At 38.3% G+C, this 24,105-nt stretch overlaps 1 protein-coding gene across 3 annotated transcripts in view; it reads right to left on the reverse strand.

Annotated features, from left to right (window-relative positions):
* INO80 (INO80 complex ATPase subunit) overlaps positions 1-24,105 on the reverse strand; it is a 62,477-nt gene that overhangs the window by 10,508 nt on the left and 27,864 nt on the right. For all 3 annotated transcript variants that reach the window (XM_054634079.2, XM_054634077.2, XM_054634078.2), the window contains 8 exons: positions 23,696-23,829; positions 22,850-22,917; positions 21,627-21,720; positions 20,349-20,526; positions 15,393-15,533; positions 10,321-10,546; positions 4,964-5,091; positions 1,198-1,292 (listed from right to left, as the gene is read on the reverse strand). In XM_054634079.2, coding sequence (XP_054490054.1) covers positions 1,198-1,292; positions 4,964-5,091; positions 10,321-10,546; positions 15,393-15,533; positions 20,349-20,526; positions 21,627-21,720; positions 22,850-22,917; positions 23,696-23,829 — 1,064 coding nt within the window. The remainder of the gene's footprint in view (positions 1-1,197; positions 1,293-4,963; positions 5,092-10,320; positions 10,547-15,392; positions 15,534-20,348; positions 20,527-21,626; positions 21,721-22,849; positions 22,918-23,695; positions 23,830-24,105) is intronic.

Below are 24,105 nucleotides of genomic sequence, written 5' to 3' on the forward strand. Positions count from 1 at the left end.
AAGTAAATCATGTATAAGAGGAACTCAACTATCATCTTAATAGGAATTCTTGTTTAGACTGGCTGACATACATTTCAAAGGGATTTCCTGCTGAAATTATTATTTTTCTTCAGTTGTTTTATTTGCTAATAAAACCAAATTCTGTCCGTTAATAAAACTATTTTTTCCACTTCTTTTGGTTAAAGGACCTTACAGGAGGAGTATGAGTAAGTGTGAGTATTCCAGGAGGACATCATAACCTGCAAGGAACTTGTTTCTGACACCTGGAAACAGGCAGAAAGAAAGGTACTACATTGTCTTCTCACTTCTGCACATGTTCAAGTTCACTAGAAGATTCATCATTGCAACACAGTCCTTCAGGTCCATCAGCCTCCTGAACCAGTGACCTAAAAGGCCTTGACTCCTATCTTCAGCAACAATACTTTGGGACCACTAACATAAGGAATTTTCTCAAGTCTAGAATGTTGCTTTCACCCTGCAATAAACAACTATCTATGAACCTAACTCCACTGAAATGGGAAAGTGACCTTCTTCCAAGCTCACCTCAACATACAGGAAGGATAACCTTACTGTGAACTACCATACCAAAATGACATTGTATCAAGCCACAGTTCATGATTAAAAGGAAACTTAATAACCATAAATGCAATCATTTTAAGTAATGCATCCTGATTCGCTTATTAAAATGGTCAGGATCCATTTTGGTTTACTAAATGAGAAGAGTTACCCTACATTTCTAGCTAATAAAATCCCCATTTTATCTTTTGTATATTAGTTTAAGGTTTCTTAGTAAAATATGGTTAAATAGTTTGTTTTGCAGAAAACTACGTCACTTTCAATACTCTGGCATATGCAAGATTTTCAGTCTCATCTTTACAGTGTCAATTGTCAAAGCATTTAATAACCATTGGACATTTGCTGCTTTTCTATTGAGCTTCTTTCTAAGCAACAGCCTATCTGGATTGGCAAGAAGTACAATAGGTGGCTACACTAAAACTGCTTCCAGTACTCTTTCACAGATTCATATCAAAACCACTGACGACTGGTCAGCAAACCATCAAGAAACTGTTTCAGATAAATGGGGTCAATTTGATATAAAGAAAGGTAAGTGCAAATTTCATTTATTTCCATTACATCTTACATCAATTTCCTAGGTACATGTATTTTAGCACGAACACATCTTGCAAACTACATTACCTGTTCTGAAAATCTGCTACCATGTCCCTTCGCTCAGAAATCTTTGAAGAGCCATCCAATCTCATGTAGGTATGTTTCCTATAAACCATGTATTCCTGCAAAAAACATGCACAAAAAAATACAGTTGTTCTTGAAACTGTTCCGTCTTGATTCTTGCAGAGCCCCTCGCCACACACAATAAAAACAGGATTGCTAATTATAACAGGGTTCCATAAACATCATTGACAAATGTTCTGTAAGCAATACTTGATAATAATACAATCCAGAAGTTAAAGCTACTTAATCATATCTCAGCTTCTGCCTATTTCATGTATGACATAGATGACAATGTCAATTCAGAGCTGGAGGTACATTTGCTGTACTGCAGACCTGGTACATGCCTTTTCCTATAAATAAAAAACTAAACAAAAATCACTAAAATGGGAAGTTTGTTTTCACACAGTCTAAATTTTTACTAAATCCCAAGTTTTTACTGTGCAAGCAAACCTTTCCAAACAAACCAATTGCATCTGCTCCCTGTCGATTGTATATCATTTGACTGGTGGTTTTAAAAACCTGGAGCTGTATAATGTCTGTCTAGCCTTTATCCCAGCAGCGAAGAGCCTGTGAATCTCTTGCATAGGAGAACACTGAACACTTACACTGGTGTGTGAGCCCACAGCTCCTGCCAAGCAGCAGAACTGAAACCATTGCCTGAGACACAAATCAAATGGCATCAGCTAGGAATGCTGATGAAAAAGCAAATGATTTTTCCACTGAGACACATTTTTCATGCTCTAAGGTTCTCAGCATTTCTTGATACCTGTGCAACTATCAACAAAATCTGAATTATAGACAAAGCTCAAATAACCACAGAGTTTCTCTGGAAAGACATCCTCTGGGGTGCTTAAACAATGGGATCCTTACTTGGCTGAAAAGAGGCAACACCTACTGGTTACACAAGTTAGTTTTAGCCATACTGGTGCATGAGTCTTTTTGAGATGCTGTGAGTGCAAATGAAGACAGAAAGGAACAGACAGTGCTTTAGCAGCAAGAACTATTGGATTCATCTTGCTCCAAGCCACAGTGCTCAGCACACACAGAACTGATGTGCTGTGAGAAAACATGGCAGTGCTTGCACTCTAATGAACCTTCTGACAGAACCATGCCCAGTCCTCCTTTTCACCTATCCTTCAGGGCTCCTGATCCCTTCGTGTTCTGCAGAAACAGTGAAAGAGCTGCCATATTATAAGGAAACTGAGAAAAAGACTGATGCAGAGGACGCAAGCTTCAACATGAAGCAGGTGAAAAGAGAAAATGAGGTAAATAAAAGTGTGGAAATGGCCAAATCCAGACATGGATTACCTCCATGAAACAGAGCTCATGGCTAGTAGGATTTCTGGAGTACAACAACGGAAGTTCAAAGCAGAGAACAGCTACTTCACCACACAGACAAACAAATCCTAATTAACCATTAATTTATTCCATTTCTATGACAGGTTTCTGTCACAAACTAAAACCAGACAGATAGAGTTGTCAGGCACTATGCCACCTTTTCTCCAGATTTGATAAATTCTTTTACTATTATCACAAGAACCTTTCCCTTTCATTTCTTTGTTACTGTCTTTATCTGCCTTTATGATGATTCAACCTTTTGATCTTGACTTAGTCGTCCCTCATCTGTTAACCATCTTTCATTATCTGTCTTCTAAAAAACTTCAGCACAAACAGAAGACAACTTATTTCATTCCATCAGGTGCATTTATCCTTATTCCATACTTCAGACATTTTCACAAAGGCACAAAGTGCAAAAGAACAAGTTATTCTACACCTGCAGTACTGGCATTTATTCCCCCATGTCTGCAAACCAGCTTTGTACATTAGCCCTTAGCTGAGTATGGCAAGAATGCGGTGCTGCTAAAGCCAGTGCTCTTCTGGGCTTCCACAATGATACTTTCTCAGGAAAATGTTTTCCCTTCATATTACTTCTCAGTAAATAGAGAACTCTTCTGTTTTCATACAACTCATTAACTTGTGGTAGAGTATAACCAAGGCATTTTACTTCATGCAGACAATAATCCAACCCCTCATCTCATGAATACAATCTGATTCCCAATGAAACTTTTATAGAAGAAAGCAATCACATGGAGAGAAACAACCAAAATCTTAAAAAGTATGAAATACACATCTGCATGAAAAAACAATACTGAAATTATAATTTCTCCTTTTCTGTTGAAAGAAAATAATTTTCCTCTTTGTATTTATATCTGCCATTTTATAATGGCTGAACTATGCAACAGCTCTTCAGCTGAAGCTACATAAAACAAACATCATTTTGTAACTTTGTAAACAATGTGCTTTGTGCTCTCTGCCCTGCATAGATTCGGTTAGTGCAATATAGTCCAAATACTGTTAAAAAGGACATTCTGTGTTTTTTCATATTCAAGACAGATATATTTTGACAGATCAGGAAAAAAATAGATATATATAGATGCACAGCTTTTGCAAGGATTTTCTTATTAATGGAGTCCTTACTTGATTTTTACCTTGCTTAACTTCAGCTTCTGTTACTTGGGTGGGGAAAAACAGAGGACTTAGTAGGTGGCTTATTTGGATAATAAAACACAAGTGAAGTTGAACATTCAAGAGATGGAATAGCAAAATGGTATGCTCATAAGCCTTTCAAATTGAATGCTAAGAGAAAAGACAGAAGCACTAAACACAGCTTTATGAGCTTCACGGTGTAATGCAGGGTATCAACAAACCTACACCATGTCCAATGTTTGCCAAAAGAAGAGGCATACAAAGCAATGCTAGGCAAAGTGCCAAAATACAGAATTGCAACCATGCAAGTTCTGTTTTTCCTCACAGCAGCAAAAACAAAATTCAGCTTGCGATTTGTTATTGAACTATTAACTGCTGACCTTAAAATACTCTCCTGTTCATACAGAACTCATGACTTAGGCAGCTATTGATTCAGGCTTCTAACTTTTTCTCTTCAGTTTATTGTGGAGAAGACAGTATCCTAGCTCTTTGATGGCACAGCTGCTCATCAAATAAAGATTTTTTTTTCTTCAGAGGCATAATGTCTGGTTTTAAATTATAAGTTATGACTTCATCCCTTATTTCTTTCCTATCCCATATGCCAGAGAACCTCCTAATGTTTATGAAACTTCTGGAGAGGAATCAGATATTAGGTGAAAATTATAATGGTCTGTGAAATTACAAGCAACATAAACACTGTAAAATTTACCACTGTTCTCCCCTCTTCCTTCCAATAAAAAGGCATGTAGGCATCAAATGAAAAAAGAAGGAAGCAGTTCAAACCAGAAAAAGAGAATAATTAAGCCATGCAACCCCTTGCCACAGGGCAGTGCAAATACCAACACCTAACAAGGTGTTAAGATGCAAATGAAGGAAGTCCATGGAAGAAGAATTCATGTTGGACAACTGAGTATATAGGAGGCACACTTGGTTGAGAAACCCCTTGAGCTGCAAACTGCTGGAAATTGAGTGAGTAATGGTGAAGTATCAGTATTCTTGCACTTATTTTCTGCATAACATCTGCTGTTATACACTGGTATCAGCAGAACACTAGGTTGAACCTTAGGTCTAACTTTGTATGGCAGTTCTTATATTCCTATATTAATGTATTAACCTCTGGGTATCCTCTGGTATAATAATTTTATTTAGGCTTTCTGCATCCAAATTATTGTACTTTCTCCAAAACAGTGTTGCTAAATCTCCATCTTCATAATTTGTCTTCTGTCGGCTATAGCTCTCCTACCTCCAGTAAGTCAATCATCCGTGTCATCTGGGAGTAAATGAGAACTCGGTGTCCTTGAGATTTCAGCCGTGTCAATAGAAGATCAAGAGCATGAAGTTTTCCACTGTCAGTGATCAGACTTTCTTTATCTAAAAAGAAATAGAAGAAAAGCAGGTAATTAATAAAGCCAATCCAGATACATGCCACGAGTTATCCTCTAAGTGTTCCTAGCACTTCACTGCATTATAATCTCTGAAGTAGGGAGGTGTGATGGGAGAAACTCCAACATCCCTTCTAGCTGATACTTAAAATCACAATGGTAACATTAAGTTTTGTTTGCTGGGATGGGAGCACACCTATATGCTCCATGTGGCAAAATCTCATTACAGACGGGTCTTAAATATGGGCTCAATCCTTTTTCTGGACAGCCATATCTCTCATCTAAGGTTTTATTCTGCCCAGATCAACGAGCACTAAATGCCTTGACACTTGAAGAAATATTTTCCACTACACACATGAAAATGCTGTCCTTTGCACATTTGCTGCTACCTGCTGCTGAGCTTTAGACTTATCCTCCAAAAATCAAACCCCTCACCTTCCCAGAAAAGAAGAACAGTTGTCCAGGTCACTGTAAAACAACAATCCCCTCACAGCACTGCCTTGAATTCTTCCCTGCCCTCTCCTTTTTTTCTTCTTTTGTTTTGTTTAAGAAATGTTTCCAGATGGCAATCTTTTCAGTCACTTCAGATTTTATACTTCATGTCCTGTCTATTTCAGCACTGCTCATGAAGTATTTTTCAGGAAGGAGATCTTCCTGTTTGTACATTCTGTACATAAACGTCAGTAAACAATACATTACTGTTGAAAGAGGATGAAGAGAAATTTTCTTCCAAAAAATTATCTGTTGGAAAGGCCATTGATGATTCTCTATTCTTCTGGATGTCTGAACTTGGGTTTACAGCCAAAACGGAAAGCTGACAACTGCAGATGGTGCAGGCTAGTACAGAACCCAAGGATTTTCAGCATGTCTAGCAGGTAATGTTCTCTAATGCCTAGCAGGTAACACTTTTGCACACTTCCTCCTACATAGAATGAATTAACTCATGGGCTGAAGAAAATTCAGCTTTCTGTAAGGCAGTTAACTGTCTTGCCTAATATCCCAATTTAAAAAAAAAAGTTATATACAAAATTAATTCTTCCATCTGACCACCATGTATTTTAATATAACCAAAAGCAGGTTCAGACTAGCAGAAGAGAGGAGCACAGATCACATAACAGCACTCCTAAAAAGGTCTTATAAGCACAGCAGGCAACACAGCAGGCAATCCATGAGTACCAAAGTGATATGGTAGGTGTGCAGTCATGTGGCAGAGTAGTAAGCAATCCCTGCAAGTACAGTTATGGGCTTGCTGGGAAAAGCAGGATTGAAGTTGCTCTCTTTCAAAAGTATCTTTAGCTTAAATATAAATAATGGACTTGATGCTGGAATCTACCTCAGAACATCAGAAAATGCAACTGTCTCCTTTCTGAAATTGAAAAAATTGTGAGTTTCCATATGGTTTAAAACAATTAACTATTCCACTTGCTGTATAAAACAATGCTGCGAATGCTCTCTCCTATGGCAATTTTAGAGCCATGCACCTGCAATTCACTCACTGAGAACCCAAGACAAGACAGGTCTGCTCTTTCTTGCTTGTCTGCCTATCTAGATAGTGACTGTATTTTCTCCTTTTGGCAGTGATGATCTTGCTCTTCGTGGAGCAAGAACTACACCATTGCTTAAATTGTTGACAACTACCTTAGGGGATCCATTAACTGGAGAGCTGAGTCAAGGAAATACTGTTAGGAAAACTAGAGCCCACACATCAGGCTAGCATTTGTTCTAAGTACAACAGAATGTATAATGATGCACTCATCTCTAGAACAGCATTCAGTCTCAATTACATGTAAATCATTAAGAGTTTCATGCATTCTTCTAAGGAAAACCAAATTTTCAACTTAGGCAATTAAGCAAAATGGAAATGAATTACAGCTACTTGGTTTCAAAATACACTTATGGAAGCCAAAGCCTTTGTTCAACAGCAGTATTTACTCTTTATATAAAATGTTATTATTTCCTTTAATGATAAATACAGCCATGACATTCTGCTTTCATTCTAAGTGGCCAGCTTGCTATTTCAGAACAAATTATATTGAGTGAAGCCACATGAAAAGTCTAGATATATAATCTAGATATAGTGGGAAACTAACATGATTATTAACCAAAAGCTATCTAACTGGAAGAAAACTCAGAGAATCAACAGGGTCTGTTCAAAAGTTAGTGTTGACAGAATTAGATTAACATATTAGCAAGTTTCGAAAAGCAAAATGCTATTGTTTTTCTCACAAAGGCACCAACAGGTAGAATTAAGCTTTGCTAACTGGAAATGATGCGTGTCCTCTGCTGCTGGCTCCTGAGGTCTCCATTGTGTAAGTTACTATTTTTAAATCGCAATGAAATGCAAATTACAAGTAAAGAATTTATTTGCAGATGATTTGAAAAGTTAGCAACTTGTTAACAGTTCATAAGTCATCCAATAGCTCATCAGTAGAGCAGACAGCACTGGTGAGAAAGTTTTTGAAGTTTTTTTAGGAGAGCAAAACAGTACTACCAAAAAAGAGATTTATCATCTCTGGAAGAGAAAATAATTTGTCCTTAACCTGGCACCTTTAAGCTTGCTATCCTGATGCCATTGTTTTTTCTAAGATCAAGTATTTTTCCACGCTGAAAGCCTGCCATCTAGTGCTTCAAACAACAAATTCTGGAAAATGGTAGCAGAAAATGTGCTTTACTCATGCCATCTTCAGAAAACACCAGAATTATTCAAAAGAGAAAAAAAAACCCTGTCTTCCACCTCTAGTTTCTCTCACTTCTATTTCTAATTTTCTCTTACCTAGGAGAAGAAAAAAACTGTTACTTTTTAAAAGGGGATTTCCAAAATTTGCAGTTCTACATGTTTTTACATTTAATGATCAGCAACAACTCCAAATGACAAATTCTTCGGATTTTTTTTTTTGGTTGTTGTTTAAAAGGAGCTTTTAAAACTTTAAGTCAGATAGAGGTCCTGTACTGCAGTGTCCAAGAGCTCTACATAGGACACAATTTTTAGGTTCTTCAGCACTTATGAAATGAACTAGAAAAAGGAACCAGACCAAATGGCTGTCAGTCTGAAAAAAAACCAAACCCAACTGCCTCCAGCCATGCTAGGATGTGGACATAAATTATCTACAAGGGGATACAGTGGGCCTGGGAAGAATAGTTACAAACGATTATGACTCAGAATAACCTTTGTCAGGAGCTCTGGCTGATGACTGTAGCTGGGCTCAGTGCTCTCTGGAGAATGAGAAAAAGTGCCTCTGGACATGCAAAAAGCAGAGGAAAGAGAGATAAAGCCTGGGTTCCAGTTGACACCCCTGGTTCCCCTCCTGACGGCACAATGGGGTCAGTGAGGAGCTAGCTGGCTCTCACAGTAAACAGCCAGCGAGGCCGGTGCTTTTTATCGATACTAAAAGGACTCAGACACTTCCTGCCATTTAATCCAGGACCATTTTTCTTTCAAAGAACAGGAAAAACCTCAAGAGATTCCCACAGTGATCACAGCTGAGCCTGCTGCCAGGGTACTGGGAATGCAGAGTCTGGGAGAGGATAGATCAGGGTTTAGGAGAGAGAGGTGTCCCCCTTTCTTCTTGTCACCTATTTGCCACAGACCTTCACAGCAACTGTTCCATTTGACATTTGCTACTTCAGCCTTGCAAACGGCTCCTTCAGCACATCACTCACTTTCTGTAAGGCACTGTGCCTGTTTCTGCACCTATGAACACAGCTGTCCTGTTTGCGGTGTGTCTCTCTCCTCTTAGAGTAAGTTTAGGCTTGAATGCTACCTTCTACTTTTAAATTAAAACAAAACTACTTTTTCACCCCACTTCTAGGTCCAACACTTCCTAAATTAAGCCAGCTTTATGTAACACACTCATCCCATCCTTCTCAACCAAGTTCTGTTGTGCTTTGACAACAATTTGCCCAACCTTGCACCTATCCTTTCACTTCTGAAAGCTTCTTGTACCCTACCTTTATTCCTCTAAAATTTTTTGCTGATAACAAAGTCCCCAGCTTAAAATGGAAGTCTTTCAAGAGAATGCAGCCCTGTCTCTTTTCTGCATTGGCTACTTTTCTACATTTCTCTATCCATGTCCTCTATCTTAATTTATCTTTTCAATACTTCCCACTTTTCTCCTACAGAGATTCATTTTATTTTTCCAAATAACCAGCAAACAATTAAGAGAATTGCTGAAGAAATTATAAAATCATCAGCTATGACTGAGTATTAATCCAGTGCAAACTCACGAAAAATGGTTTCTCCATTTCTTAGGTACAAATCTACATGTGCTTCAAATGACTCCAAACACTTAAGAAGATACCTTCTTAAACCGGACTGTAGCAAGCAAAAGGCCATTTTCCTTTTACTGTACTAACTTCCCCTGCCAAACATCCTTGACCCAAAAGGGTCTGGGAATAACTTTGCATCTGGCAGTGTAAGCTGTTTTTCCTCTTGGCTATCTGTCAGATCTCTAGTACTTTCTGCAGAATTCTGCTTGTTGCTCAGGACCATCTTCTGACAGCTAGAGCATATCTGGCCCATGAAAGTCACTGCAGTACTGACAAACTCTATGAGATCTTGGATTACTTTAGTCTAATTCTAAGAAAAAACAGTACATTTATTTTACTGGTACACTGGTGCCTTTTTCCCACTTTACAAGGAAATATGAGTAAGTCTTTATTTCAGTGGAAATTCAGTAAATCCCTCATGCCTAATTTTCCAGACTGATTTCCTCTGAACTTGGTCCTCAAACCTATCCTTCTCATGGTAGACTGCTAAAAGTAATTCTACCCTTTTCACCAGGCAGACCAATAAAAGATCTTTTACAACAATATGAAGCTCTTACAACACCTTAGGAGGCAAGGTATGTCTCTTAACTTTTCATGCAATCTTCCTATCTCCAACCTCAAAACAGTATTTGGTCGTTAGAGCAGACTGTGCTCTAGTAAGCAAGTCTATCTCTTTACAGTCATTTGGAGGACTGGCATGCAAAGAGAGGCTTGTAAGCATTAGAAAAACCTGTGTTAGATGTTTTGGGTATGCACTGAAGATTTACTTCAGACAGAGGATGCAAAATCATGGTGTTTTTTAAGATACCAGGTTAACTTTCACTCAGAAGGAAAAATAAACACACAGCCATCCTTAATCCTTCAAAAAGCCCACAGCCAAGCATAAACTACCACCAAATAACAGATGTCCTTATTTATCTCATCTCCATTCCACTGCAACCCCCAAACTTACCTGGTATCCTGATAAAAGACCAGCCGTTCTGAGGCCTGATCCCTAAGAGCCCTCCTGGATGCTCTGGGAAGAACTGGGAGCACTGCTTGAGCCAGTCAGCTGCGAGCTCAGGGGATCCATGGAGTACACACTGCTTTGCTTCCAGACTTCCTCCTTCCCTTAGTGCCCTGCGCTCGTATTCTGCACTTCGGTCATTGCAGTAGAACTCCAGTGGCACAGCTGTTACCTACAGGTAAAATAATAATAACCAATATTCTTGTTCACATTTCTCCCTGTCCCCAAACCCCCAGTTCAAGTACCTTACCACGGGATCAAATTTTAGAAGTCAAGTCATTATGAAATGTAGAAACAGAAAACAATCTTTGGTTGGGCTTAAACCAAGCAAAGATGCAACATCTCTCCACACCACAAAAAACACCATATGAACAACCAGGCACAGAAAACCTGCCTTTTGATAAACTATGACTTCTGCCAATTGCTACACAACTGATAGCAAAACTATAGGAGTAATATTCTTGCTCTACTTCTCCTTTTGCCAAGATTTATTTCTTTTTAGTTCCACCCTTCACAATCAAGTATTTATCTCATTAGCAGAAATTACACATGTTGTCCTTAACAAAAATTTATGTGATAATTCAAAATTAGGGGAATTAATAGATTAGAAATGAGAAAAAAAGGAACAGCATATTTCTTGGGCTTTACAGTTGCTTTGAATGAAGTGGGCACAGAAATAGAGCTCTTTTTCTTGTGGCATTCTATGAATCCTATGCCCTATTACCTGTTTCAGTATATACAACCCAGCTGGACAAACCAGTGTTGCAAACACGGGAAGTGTGATTTCATGCCATGTGAGCTGTTCTGGAACAGCTCCCTCAGTGTAACTCCCCCTTTTCTGCCCCATCCACCCAAATCTGTACAGAGTGGAATGTGCACATGAGCCAAACAGCTGAATGCCAGTGGCTGCAAGGTGCTCAAGAAAAACTCTGTTCCAGCAGAAAAGGCTGGATTTTGTAAAATCTGCAGCTTTCTCATATCTCTCCCTTACCACAACAACCAAAAGTGAAACTGAGCCTGGTACACAGCAGGACGGACGGCTCTGCTGGATTTAACTTCAGATACTTCACCAGGAGTTAAATACCATGATCCAAAGTAAACACAATTACAACACTTTAATGCAAATATAAATGCAAAACAATTCACTGTCTAGCACAAAATTTAAAAAAAAAAACAAACCCAACAGATTACCAACTTCTTTCTAAATTTTTTGAATGCAAATCTGTTTTGGGAAAACATTCTGGGGTGTTTACAAAATCTATTTATAACCAAGTTTACAAAAGAAAGCTAGTAGACGCTTTTACATACTACCTAAAGACTTAATAATGTGTTATAAACTCACATAGAAATGAAAACAAATTTTACTATTAACAGCCTTACAATACAGGCTAGTAACAGAGAGATTTGAAATGCTGTGACATTTTCTTCACCAATGTAAGAAGCAAATGTATCATTAATTTAGAAGTCATTGTTGCTTTTATTTCAGAAGTACAATAAAAAAATCCCCCATGTACAGTCATGTAAGTTAAAAGCATTGTCATGAATCCTAACAGTGTGCAAAATGACATTCCTTCCAGGACTGTGAAAAGCAATGTAACAAATGAACAACAGAGAAAATCAAGCTTGGGAGAGTTTTCACATGTAAAAGAGGCAAGTGGGGCTGCATAGGAAGAAACAGTACAGGAGGCTTATAGGTTTTAATGGTGAACAGTAAGCAGTGGACTTCCTGCAGAATTGAGATTAGTGTGACAATGGGACATCTGAAACATTAAACACAATAAAAGAACCATCTTTGTATGGCAGATGAAAAGCTTCTATATTTGAAGGGAGTTTAAATTTTTGTTCCAGTTTACTCTGGTGTGATAAAATTGCTATATTGAGAGTAACATATACAACATTGTATTATGCAAATGAAATATTTTAGCAGCTTGTCTAAGTGATAAGCAATAGATAGTTTAATTATTACCAGTTATAAACACTGCACTTTAGAACTGTAAGGTAAAGAGAGCAACCCATACCTCAGGACTGCCTGGTATCTTAGATATTGGCTGTATGTCTCTGCACATTTGTCAGCTAACTCAACAGTAACAGGTATTAAGCAAGGTTTCCTAGCTGGAACTGTGGCCCAGACCAGTTTCACAGGAGTTCTTCTCATAGGAAAAAAATTAATCTCATAGAGACTTCTGTTTACAAGGGCCAAACAATTGTTTAGACAGATTATTGAGCACAGTTATAGCACTTAAACAAAAAACAACAAACAACAAAATAGCATACACAATCTTTGCAATAATGGTAAAGCCATTGTTTTTCAAGATGCCAAGAGCTATTTTAATACCTGTCTACGGGTCTTACACATAACCACACAAAACACTGCAAAGTGAAACAGGGTATATTAAGACTGAACACATTTCCTCTACCTAAAAGGTACTCTTAGAGTTGCTGCTATCCTGTGCTGCCACCTGCAGTCAAAGCATATGTTTGACCTTTGCGAAAAGGGCAAAACCTCTTCCAAAATACAAAAAAATTCAAAATGCAAGCAAGTTCTGTCACCTGAACACCGCTATAAACACTGTACATCACAAATGATGGTACGAACTTAGGTTGTTTAAGTTGTTTACTATGCACCATCACATTTCAGTTCACATTTCTACACTGGACAGACTGGAACAAACACTCTTTTCAAGCACAAACAACTTGCCATATTGATTTTCAGGACCTAGATTTTCCACCCCTAGGACAGGCAGCCACTACACACAAAACAGAGCAGACTAACTTCTGACACATAAACATATCCTATCTTCTGAAAAGAATACAGAGATTTGTACACAGGATTTCTACAAGACAAAGTCAGAAGATTCTAGAAGCCATGTTTCAGTAACACCTCAACCTAAGGAAGAATTGGTAGGAGACAATTTTGACACAAACACTGCACGCCTCAGTGCTATTTCTTACACTAACAAGAACTACTCTTCCCACATATCCCAGGCAAAACTGGTTGACCTGTGAGGACCCCAGACTATCTTTACCATCAGTTCCTTTTTTTTGGATTGCAGGCATATATTTCTAGGGTAGAGAGTCCTGTATAATTTGCATGCCCTTACAAGTGAAAGCAAGACTTTTCTGAAATGGACAAAACAAAGTCTTTCATTTAAGTTTGTTCACTCTCCTCTTTATTTTGTCATGGCACATTTTTTCAAATTTTTCTCCCCACAGGTTTGTTTTTCTGGTTTTACTAATAACAAAAGGTAGATTAATCTTCAGCATTAAATCCTCTTCTGTCAACACATTATTGTCAAACTGATTGATTGTAAGAGTCATGGTTCAGAAATACATCAAAAATACAGTGATAGGGATGTATGAATGCATTTCCACCCTAAATTAAACAAGTTAGTTTAGCTAAGGCAATTGTAAAATGCTTCCTGCATTTATCTTCATGCAAAGTTCACCTTTGAGACAGTGTGAGATGACCAAAATGGCTTCACACAATATTCCAGTGTGTAAGGAATCTATTGAAATTAAACCAAACAGTATAATTCAAAATTTATTTAATTAGCTTCTTAATGACAATGCAAGATCCATCCTCCAAGTTACGTTTTTTATGATTGAGACCTGTCTGTACTCACAAAAACTGCCTGCATAGAAAGAAGACTTACTCCCTCCCCTAGCTGCTACATAAACATACACTCCTATTTCTATCATTTGCCCTGTTAACTTCCCAAAATTCATCATGGGTCAAACAACAGAAGACTATAGCTTCTGGGAACATATGTGCTCTTTCTGCTCTTTCAGGTCTTCTACACTCCTGCCAAAAGTTTCTAACAAGCATAAAATTAAATCTTTGTGCTCCTAGAAACAAAAAGCCATGTCTATACTTAATCATTTGATAAATCAGCCAAACCAAAACAAATAACTTTTTTCACTAGAATAAACTCAAGATACGATTTCTTTTCACCTTTCCTTTAATTTGTAACCTTCTAAGCCACTCTCCACCCTTTCTGCTGTAGGGGAGCAATTCAACATATTCTTCATCCATGATGCAAATTTAGGTACAAAGAGGGACAAATCAAAGGAATCTGAAGGCGAAGTGGCCTTCACAATTTACTCTCAGAATAACCTCTTGTTCTCCAGTGAGGCAGTACATTTTTACAGAGAGGTGACATGTGACTTTGAGCAGTTCAGCTGGATTCCCAGCCCTTGAGCTGCTGACATAGATAAACTCAGTTTGAGCAGCAGCAGGTAGATAATGAGCTTACTTGTGTGAGGTCCTGCTTGCCATCCACCCTTCTCCAAATGCAAAAGTATCACTGCACATTATTTTATGAGGCCTACAGCAATAACTTCAACAGTGACTAAAGAATATAACATCTGGATGGTCTGGTAATAAAATTGTATTTTGTCCAGTTTTGTCAAGATCCAGCAACATGGAAAGCAATAGCCATAGATCTAATGAAGGTCTCTTGTGTCAGCCAGGAAACTTCAACTGAAATAATTTCAAAATTCATTTAACAGATGACAGAGAACCCCCTGCAGCAGCACTAAACATCCAAAAGACCTAGAAAATGCCAACTTGCAATTTGGTGATTCCTCTCTGGAGTGTAAGAGAGAAAACAAACATCCTTTTCAAAAAAGCGTTGCTTCCCAGCTCATTTTTGTCATCTGAGTTGACCAAACAACCACCTCATTCTGTGGTGATGACACCTAAGTCTCCCCCTTGGATTATCAATTAATATTTTACTTTAATATCTCTTCCATAATTGCTTTAGGTATTAGGAGAGAAAGTGAAATCTTAGAACAGCTCCTGTTGGGTGCATCTAACAACTTTCCTTTTCCCCTCAGTACACATTACAGTCACTTCCCCTACGAAAAACCACTATTGAATACTGTAGCAAAAGGATATCCTCACAACAGTTTTACCCAACCAAAAGAAAGTAATATATCATTGTGTTCCTAAGACACAATTCTACCAGGGTTTAAAACACAATAGAAAATACATAATTTACAACTTAACTGGGACTTACCCGTGGACTGGCTATGCACAAGAAGGACGGTACCTCAGTCACCTGGCAGCATCGTACACATGAGGTAGCTGATCTCCTTCTATATATGACATGGTCTGAATAGCCAGTAACTGCTTTACAGTGGCTGCTGAACACAAGGTTCTGAAAACAAAATTAAAACAAAGAAGTTAATATCTATGAAGAAATACTACTCTCAAATCTTGTATCCACTCATGAGGAAGACAGACAAAGCACATTCTGTATGTATTTCTCTTTGAATAAGGAAAACTCTACACATCTTCTGTGGAGAATATGAGAAGAATCTTTGTGTAATTATCAGAACAATTAAATCCAGAAATGTTTGCAGTCAGAATAGATCATATCAATACTTGTCTTGATGCTCAGTTGGAACCAGAAACAAGTTTTTCTACCTTTGAACCTTTTGACCCTAGCTTTTCTAATGAAGGCAGTCCAGGAATATTCTAGTAAGTATGATGCTCAGGGCGTTTTCTAGCTATTCATTTATCTATTGTGAGTTAAAATTGAATTTTGCAGAGAGCATTATTCTGCACACAATAGGAAACTAGCAATAATTTTAGAAGCATTAAGAGGTGTACCTCTCACTGCCATAGGACCACAGGATGTGGTAAATGGCAATTCCAGCACTTAAGTTCACTTAAGTAAAAGGTAAACGGGATCTCAAGTTTTGGTATTTTTTGCCCCAGTTCCTAATGCACCAAAATTAATGGCATGCTACTTTTACTTTACAGAGCCTACCAATTTTATGAAATCCCAGTATTTGAAATTGTAAACATCCAGATACATGATAGAAGTAGACACCCTGTACAGCATGTCATACATTAGATATACGCATTTCTATGTATGTCAAAAAATGCTAGAAAACACCCACAGCAGGAGTCTATTATGGATAATGCATTCTGGGCCCTTTCATTTCCATTCACTGGGCAAGATGCAGATGGCAAGCACATATCATTTGGAACCTGCTGACAGGAGAGGAGAACAGTCTGTCAAATACATGCCAGCACTACCTGCACTCAACCATAGCCCCTAAGCACGTCCTTCAGCTGCGGCTAGCGAGACTCATGGGCTGGAGCTGGCAAAAATAAAGTTCATACTCTGACTGAACATTTCCTCTTCTATATATGAAAGCTGAGAGCTGAAAGCTGACAATAGTCTTGCAGTGACACTCAGCAGAGCTAAAAAGTACAGGTCAAAGCTTGGCCCACTGGATAATATGAAGTGATCCCAAAAACAGGCTCTTACTCAGCTGACAATTCTTAATCAGTAATGCTGGCTTAAGCAACAACTGCTTCACATGTTTTCTCCGGTCCTCACAGAGCCCCTTCTTCTTGGCCTAGCTGTCTGTATTCATTTAAGATGCTGATCAAGATGAAAACAAACCCTTGCCCCTCCGCTCCAAGTGAGTTTTGTGACATGCTTCACCACCTGGTAAAACTGGCCACGTGCTGAAACAGTGTGGGAATCACAGGGCTGGAAATACATGCCTATGGACAATGGATATGAATGCTGGCTTACTCATATGAGAACAGAAACAGTGGCAACAGAGCACCAACTCTGCTGCTAAAAAGGGCAAGTCCTTTCCCATATTTGTGCCACTTTCTATGCTAATTTTGTCTCCTCTGCAGAAGCCTCTTTGCCTACACATCTGAGCAAACAAAAAATTCAACAGCCATGAAAATACAAGGTTTTCTGCAGTTGGTTCATACTAGATGTGTTGGGGTATGCCTGCATCAGCAGACACAGGGTTCCAGAGCTGAGAGTAAATAAAGGACAGCAAGAGTCAGAGGGGGAAGAGCTGCTTTAGCTCAAAGTCTCTCTCTTCCCCACCCCTGGACACCACACTGGGAGTACAGCTGATTTTATGAAGAAGAATCATCACTGCAGCCAGTCACAAGAGCTAAGTCTTATGACAGCAAGCACTGACATGCTGATTGGAACCCTGGTCAATAGAGGCATTTGGTAATTATTTCCTGGAAAGTCAGAATACAAGAAATGGATAGAGAGGAAGTTAACAAACTGTAATTCCAAACCTATGCAAGTTTGTTACTTAATTCTCTTTTGGAAAACAATATCAAAGACACATTTAAAATGACTTTATGGCAATTGAAGTACCTAGGAGGAAACAATAAAGCTTCAAGAAGGTACTCAAAATAAGAGAAAAATATTTGTACCTGGGCATTAATCTGCTTTGAGTGCTAGATTCCTGTGTACAAACTATGAGCAGGTCACATAAGAAACATCCCTCTGAATTCTGACATATGCAGCTGTTAAGTATTCATGAATGGAGCAGTCACCAGATATAACAGGGACAGTGGAAACCCATCAGCTTCCCATCAACCACATACATGGAAAAGACTGGGTAAAATTACAGGACTGAACACAGTCACAGCTCTGAAATAGCTCACATACTTTAGAACAACAAAGCCAAAAACCAAAGAGGAAGACTGTTAAAAGCCACGAATGTACAACTACGCACTCCAAAATAAGTTGAAAGAGGGTCTCCTATATTGCAAATAGAGCTGCACATAAATATGGGTGATTGCTACCAACATCTTAAGCCCATTAACACTTCTTAATAGAAATAAAATTACGAAAGGAAAGGAGGGAAGGGTTCATGTAAACAGAGCAGATTTTATATTCATTTAATTCAATGCATACAAATGAATACATAACATGTGGAGGTGTTGAGCAGGGGCAATCAAGAGACCTCACATTCTGCAAGCAATTTCTGTATTTACATGATTAAACATGTCTTTAGACAGATGCTACTTCAATTTCAGAAATATCCATTAAAAATAAATGTGTCTCTTTTTCTATTGACTTATTTTCATACTTTGTCTCTTACATCGGAAATGCTGATCTGAGCAGTTAAGAAAAACCTTTCCAGATTTTACCATTTCCTTTTTCCTCTTTTCTCACCCCTCTCATTCCCTACATGTTACTATCTTATGAAGCCCAAGAGGAAGCCTTGGGGAATGTTATATTGAAAGCTTCTCCAGTCAGGGCTAAGGAAAAAGTTAGTTCATTTCACTCACAATAATGTGCAGTGCTAAATGACAGGCACGTAAAGGGAAGCTTGATTTTCAACTCTCCTTTAGGTTTTGCACTCCCCAACCACCCTTTCTTTTTTTTTTTAAGGTGTTCTAAACAAAAGCTCTGCAAACAGAATTCTGTAAATATAGCTTATTTTAAAGTGACTTCAGGTGGTAATTTGTCTAACAGGAAGGCTAGAAAACAGCTTTAAAGTATCTGTCATAACTGCAGGGCTATTCTTCCTTTAGATTCACTGGGGTTATCACAAATGCACTGTATTGTACCCACTGATGAACTCTGCTCCTCAGCTGGCTTTTTTCTGTACTGAACTTACTAGTTGCAACAGCCATTAGTTACACACAGCCAACAGCCCTGGGAACCCTTAGGACACAATACTGACATCCTCAAAGAATAGAAATTATCTGGAGAAACCAAAGTAATGTTTAAATCTTGCTATACTGTCGTATAGGTGGGTCTGTAGCCTATCCTATAAATTTAATCATTAATATTAAAACCTACACATGCATATTCCACATTTTACATTTAAAGTCTACGATCTTAATCCATCTTCTGTCCTTCAGAAAATCTAATGATTTTCATTTTGATATTCATACACACCAAACCAAGGGCTATGTAAGGACTTGTTCTACATATGTAGAAATGAATGCTACCTTCTCAATTCTGATACCATCTTCTTTACTGCCAACACACAAATTCTCCTTAACCGTACAAACAGGAGGACAGAGCTACACTACAGTCTCAGAGATAAGCACTGCAGGCAGTACAGAAAGAGCTGACTGTATTCACAAAAAAACTAACTGAAAGCAAATTCATATAGCATAGAGATTTTACCAAGCTAGACATGGAAACACAGATTACTGAAATACCAGCACAGCCAGAGTTAACAGGCACACATTCACTTGGCTGGCTCTTTGTTTGATAACTAGGAGAACTCATTTTGTTGGCTTTGCTGTCAACGCTGCAAAACATGACACCAAGTCCAAGGTTGGTTTCCTACTGCTTATGCGTCTTCAATTTCAACTTCCTCTACACAATATTCAATTGAATTCTGGCTATCTCCTTTCCCCTTCCAGACTCATGAGCAGAAGCAATATTCCCTTGAGAAATTTGGCACAATCTCACTCTTTCAGAAATTATTTTTTTTTACAGCATATCTGCTAACTGCCCAAGACGTTTTCCTGACTCCACGTTAGCACTTCTGTGAACTTATTTCCCAGTGAACTGAATCAATGGAGCCTTAATCTAACTCAGGAAATCAACTGCAATTTAGTCATAAAAAGGCAAAATCTTCACACTGATTGTTAGGCCAAAGACTAACAAAAATGATCTTGCATTTCACAGTAATTGGAATACATACGGGTCTACCAGACAGTAGTCAAAGCAAATTTCAGAGTAGAAATACAGCACTGAAAATGCTTGTTCACCAGCTATACTGTCAGACTGTTTTCCCCAGCTGCTGCAACAATGTATTGAATTGGACAGGAGAAGAGCAGTTTCAGCCAGAAAATGACCATTTTGCATATAAAAACATTACGAAACTCCTAACCTTACATACAGAGTCTATCCCTGACAAATCATGAGTCTAGTTCTGCTGCTCCTGTATCTACTTTTGGTGCTCCAGTAATATTTTGAAGTCTTCTAAGTCAACTGATTTTTTCATTATAGCAAGTTTTGAAATGTAAGGCCACATGTGAAGGAGACGGGTTAACTATTTTTCTGTTCAGCACTCTAGAGTCTCTTAACTGTATCTAAAAAAGCAGACAGTATCATCATCCCATTATCAAGTCTGTTTTCCCTGTTTCATAAGGACAGAATGGTTTTCATCATTTCTCAGTCTTTGAGGATTTGCTACTGTCCCCAGACCACAGAAATTTTGCTTACCTGCAGCAAAGTGCAGCTGTGCAAGTTAGGGAAAGACAGTGGGAAATTTACATCAAGCAAGAAATCCCTGTTCCTCAGAAAACATGACCCCTGCTCTTTGTCCTCTTCAGTCTCCATCCAGGAGCGCATGTGATGGAGCCTGTAGGATGCTTTCAGAGACAGGAAAAGAGCTAACCATCTGAAAAAAAAACAGAGGAGATGCATTTATTCACTGCTTTGTGAAAGAAAGGCTTGAATATATTTACAGCATAACTGTATTTGACAGAAATGGGGTTTTTGTCAGAATATCAGGCTTACAGCATCCTGCCTTAAAGAAAATAATTTCTGCTGGACATCTTCAAAATTTTTCTTATTTCAATTTTTTCTAAGGTGGCTTAACTGAATCTAAGTGATTAAATCAGGATATACTTTGAAGCACTTAATCTAAAATGGTCAAGCCCCACTTAGCCACTACTATTTAAAATTGCATCAACTTTTCTGTAAATTACATATAAATTATTCATAACAACATGTAATCAATGCAGAATTTATCATAAATACCACTGAGACACAGCAAGAGAAATCTGAATTATGTTATTGAGGGGCATTCAAGAAACAGTAATTCAAAATAACCAGAACAAAAAAATAATATTACACTTAAAAAGCCCTAAAGTGGAACATCTCTATTTAATAATAAAGACTTACTTTTAGTCTAAAATTTCTTACAGTCCCTATTAACCTGACTCAGAGTCCTTTCAGACTACAGTATAACTTAAAAGATCACCTCTCCTCTCAAGATAGTATAAATCCACAGTTCAAAGCCTATGCCTCAGAATGACATTCCATATTAATAACAAGACATGTGGAAAGTATGGCTCAGGGCTGAAGAACAACTACCACAGCACAAGCTTATTCCACGTGTGTTTAAAACATACACTCGAGTGCAACTGGTAAGAACTGCACTGAACTGGCCTTCCAAAGTCTGGATTTTGTGCTTGATAACACCAGCAACCTGCAGCATGACCGGAAGCAAACTCTCCTTTTGCCCTTTGACCATCCTGTGTATTTACAATGCCAACTCTTTGTAACACAGGGTTTCTTGTGACAGGGCATAAAAACTGCATTGCATAATGGTGCCCTATACCTGGAGGAACACTCCAGAAGCTGTTCTAGTATTAGATAATGATAGAGAAATTATAATATTAGGAGGCACAGAAAATGCAGGTTTAGAGAGGAATGACTGACATCATCTGTACTTTTCCTGTAATTACTAAAAGAGAGAAAAAAAGTTGTCCTCACCTGGCTAAGTGTCCCTGATTCATAAGGTTTGCCATTTCTGCTGGAGAGACATCAATAAACCGGAGGAAGGAAAAACAGCTTTCTTCATTGATGCCTAGGTCACAGAAATACTGAAGTTAGGCCAACACATTTCACAGACACTCATAGCTGAAAACTAAATTTACTTCATCCATTCAGGATACACATTCTATGACACATGACAAATCTAGGTGAATAAACAGGAGATCTTAATTTAACCTACATCTCTTAGAAATACTTAACCTAGATCTTTTAGAAAGTTCAGTTTGAATCTCTGTTGCCAGACTCCACGTTCCAGTTCATTTCCCAGTGTGGGCAAGAGAAGGGCTCTTACCAAGAAAGAGAAATACATGCTAGGCCCAAGTGCAGTGGACATTTGTTTCACTTATTAAGAATTAATAGGCAGTGTGTATATTTGCAAATTTGAACAAATATCTTCCAGACAGCAGTCCAGAACATGCATACCTCAGGATGTCTGTCTCACATGCTCCCTCTCACACAGGAAGTCAAATGGGTTAGAAGGAGCTGCAGGTATTGGTAGGGAAAAGCCTTGCAGGCCCACCCATGTGCACTGCATAGCCCCAATACCAGCTGAAGAGGTCCACGCTAACAGATTTCAGCATAGTAATGCAGCCAGTATCTCTCTTGCTTCATACTTCTGAAGATTTTCCCATCTCAGTAGCTGAATGATCTAATTAGGTCTTGTAGAAAAAATATCCAACCATCTATAATAAATTGTATCTGCCAATATCAGCAGCTTTTCTGGGGTTTTTGCTCATTGATAGATTCTGGGTCACTTGCATCTCATCTAGTTTCTAGTTGAAAGTAAGTTGGCAGTTTAAGATACAACACAGAATGTACTGAAATGAATCCAAGATTTCTTAGAATTGAATCTATGAAAAATTCACATTAGATTAAAAAGGCAGCACTAATCTCTTGAAGCAAGTTAAAACAAGACAGACTGAATTAGAATACTGCACTAGGATTAAGCAGTAACTAAATGACAAGTTATCCAACAGATTCCTCCAGCTGCTTTCCATTGTTTCCTCTCTGAGCAAATAAAATGTACGTACAAACACAAACAAAATTTTAGTAAGTTCTTATCATATTATCTCGGAGAACTAATTAATCTGGCCTCTCAGTCCTTCCCCCTGAAGAAGAAGGCATATTAAAATCCAACTTGCTTCCCAAGACTGAAAACCTACCCTTCCTGTGGAAGAGAGACTGCTGGATGTGGTCTGGTGCAAATGGCGAAAGTAAAACCCGTAACCACCTGAAAATTAAAGGAACAAAACCAAACAACATCAATAAGAAGGTGTTAACACATAAAATGTTCAATCACACAATCACTTCTTCAAGGTAAGTATTTTAGTGCTCTGAATATCTGGAACTGGACAGCAGTAGAAGGAAAGTGCCATCAGTCTACATGCACTACTGTTAATTTGACACTGAGACACACCATTGTTGTGTTGGAACTGCACTGTATGTTTCTAGAAAAGCTGATCTTGTCTTCATACATGTCTCTCTTGTGTCTTCCCTCAGCACTTCTCATAACTGAATGCAGACAAAATTTATCAAGAACTGGCATGGTTGGAGAAAACAGGAAACTGCACTTAGGCAGATTCTCCTCATCCAAGGTGAGCATTAAAAGCTGTCAAGGCACTAGCAGATGCTCATGTTATACCATGTTGCAACAGACAGATACTGACAGTTTCCTTGCATGAGAAAACTCACTAAAGGGAAATCAGGTGGGGCTTTTTGTTGTTTCAAGGATCTCTTAAAGCTCAATTCTACTACACATCATCAGCAACAACTCTAAATTCCTTTTCCTGGCTTTCTTACACAATCAAAGGGATATTCTGTGATTAGAATTCCACCAAGAAAGAGCACCTATATCAGATGTTTAACAGCTGAATGACTAAAAGGAAATGGACTGCTCAGCCAACATCACTTAAGTACACCAGGTAAGGGAGCTAATTAGCATTTATAAAAATAAGTGTAAGTAATAATACTAAATATGCTAAACTGGATAGGAAGTGGAATATGCTTGCCTGTCCCGTGAGTGGTTGAAGACCCTGATCTGTCCATGACGGTAGAGGAACTTGGAAATCTGGTATGGCTTTAGGGAGATGTGAAATGGAGACCAAGTTTCTTGTCGCTCAAACAGTTCTGGGTGATTGCACACCTGTAAGACAGAGAGCGTGTCAAAAGCTGGGAAGAATTAACTTAGTCCAGTGCAGCATCTACATCCCAAATCAACCATGACCAATGATCACTGAAACTTCAGTATTGCTTAATATTGCATGGTTATTTTAGTGTATCTGCTCAAATCTGAATATGGCATCAGACCTTTTGCTATTCATATAACAGCTATTGCCTCTTCTTCCCAACTGAATGGCTTCCTTCAACCAAACCAACCTTTGTAACCAAACCAGCTAGCAAATGCATGCATCATAGAGCT

Source organism: Agelaius phoeniceus, chromosome 6, assembly GCF_051311805.1.
Source record: "Agelaius phoeniceus isolate bAgePho1 chromosome 6, bAgePho1.hap1, whole genome shotgun sequence".
NCBI lineage: Eukaryota > Metazoa > Chordata > Aves > Passeriformes > Icteridae > Agelaius > Agelaius phoeniceus.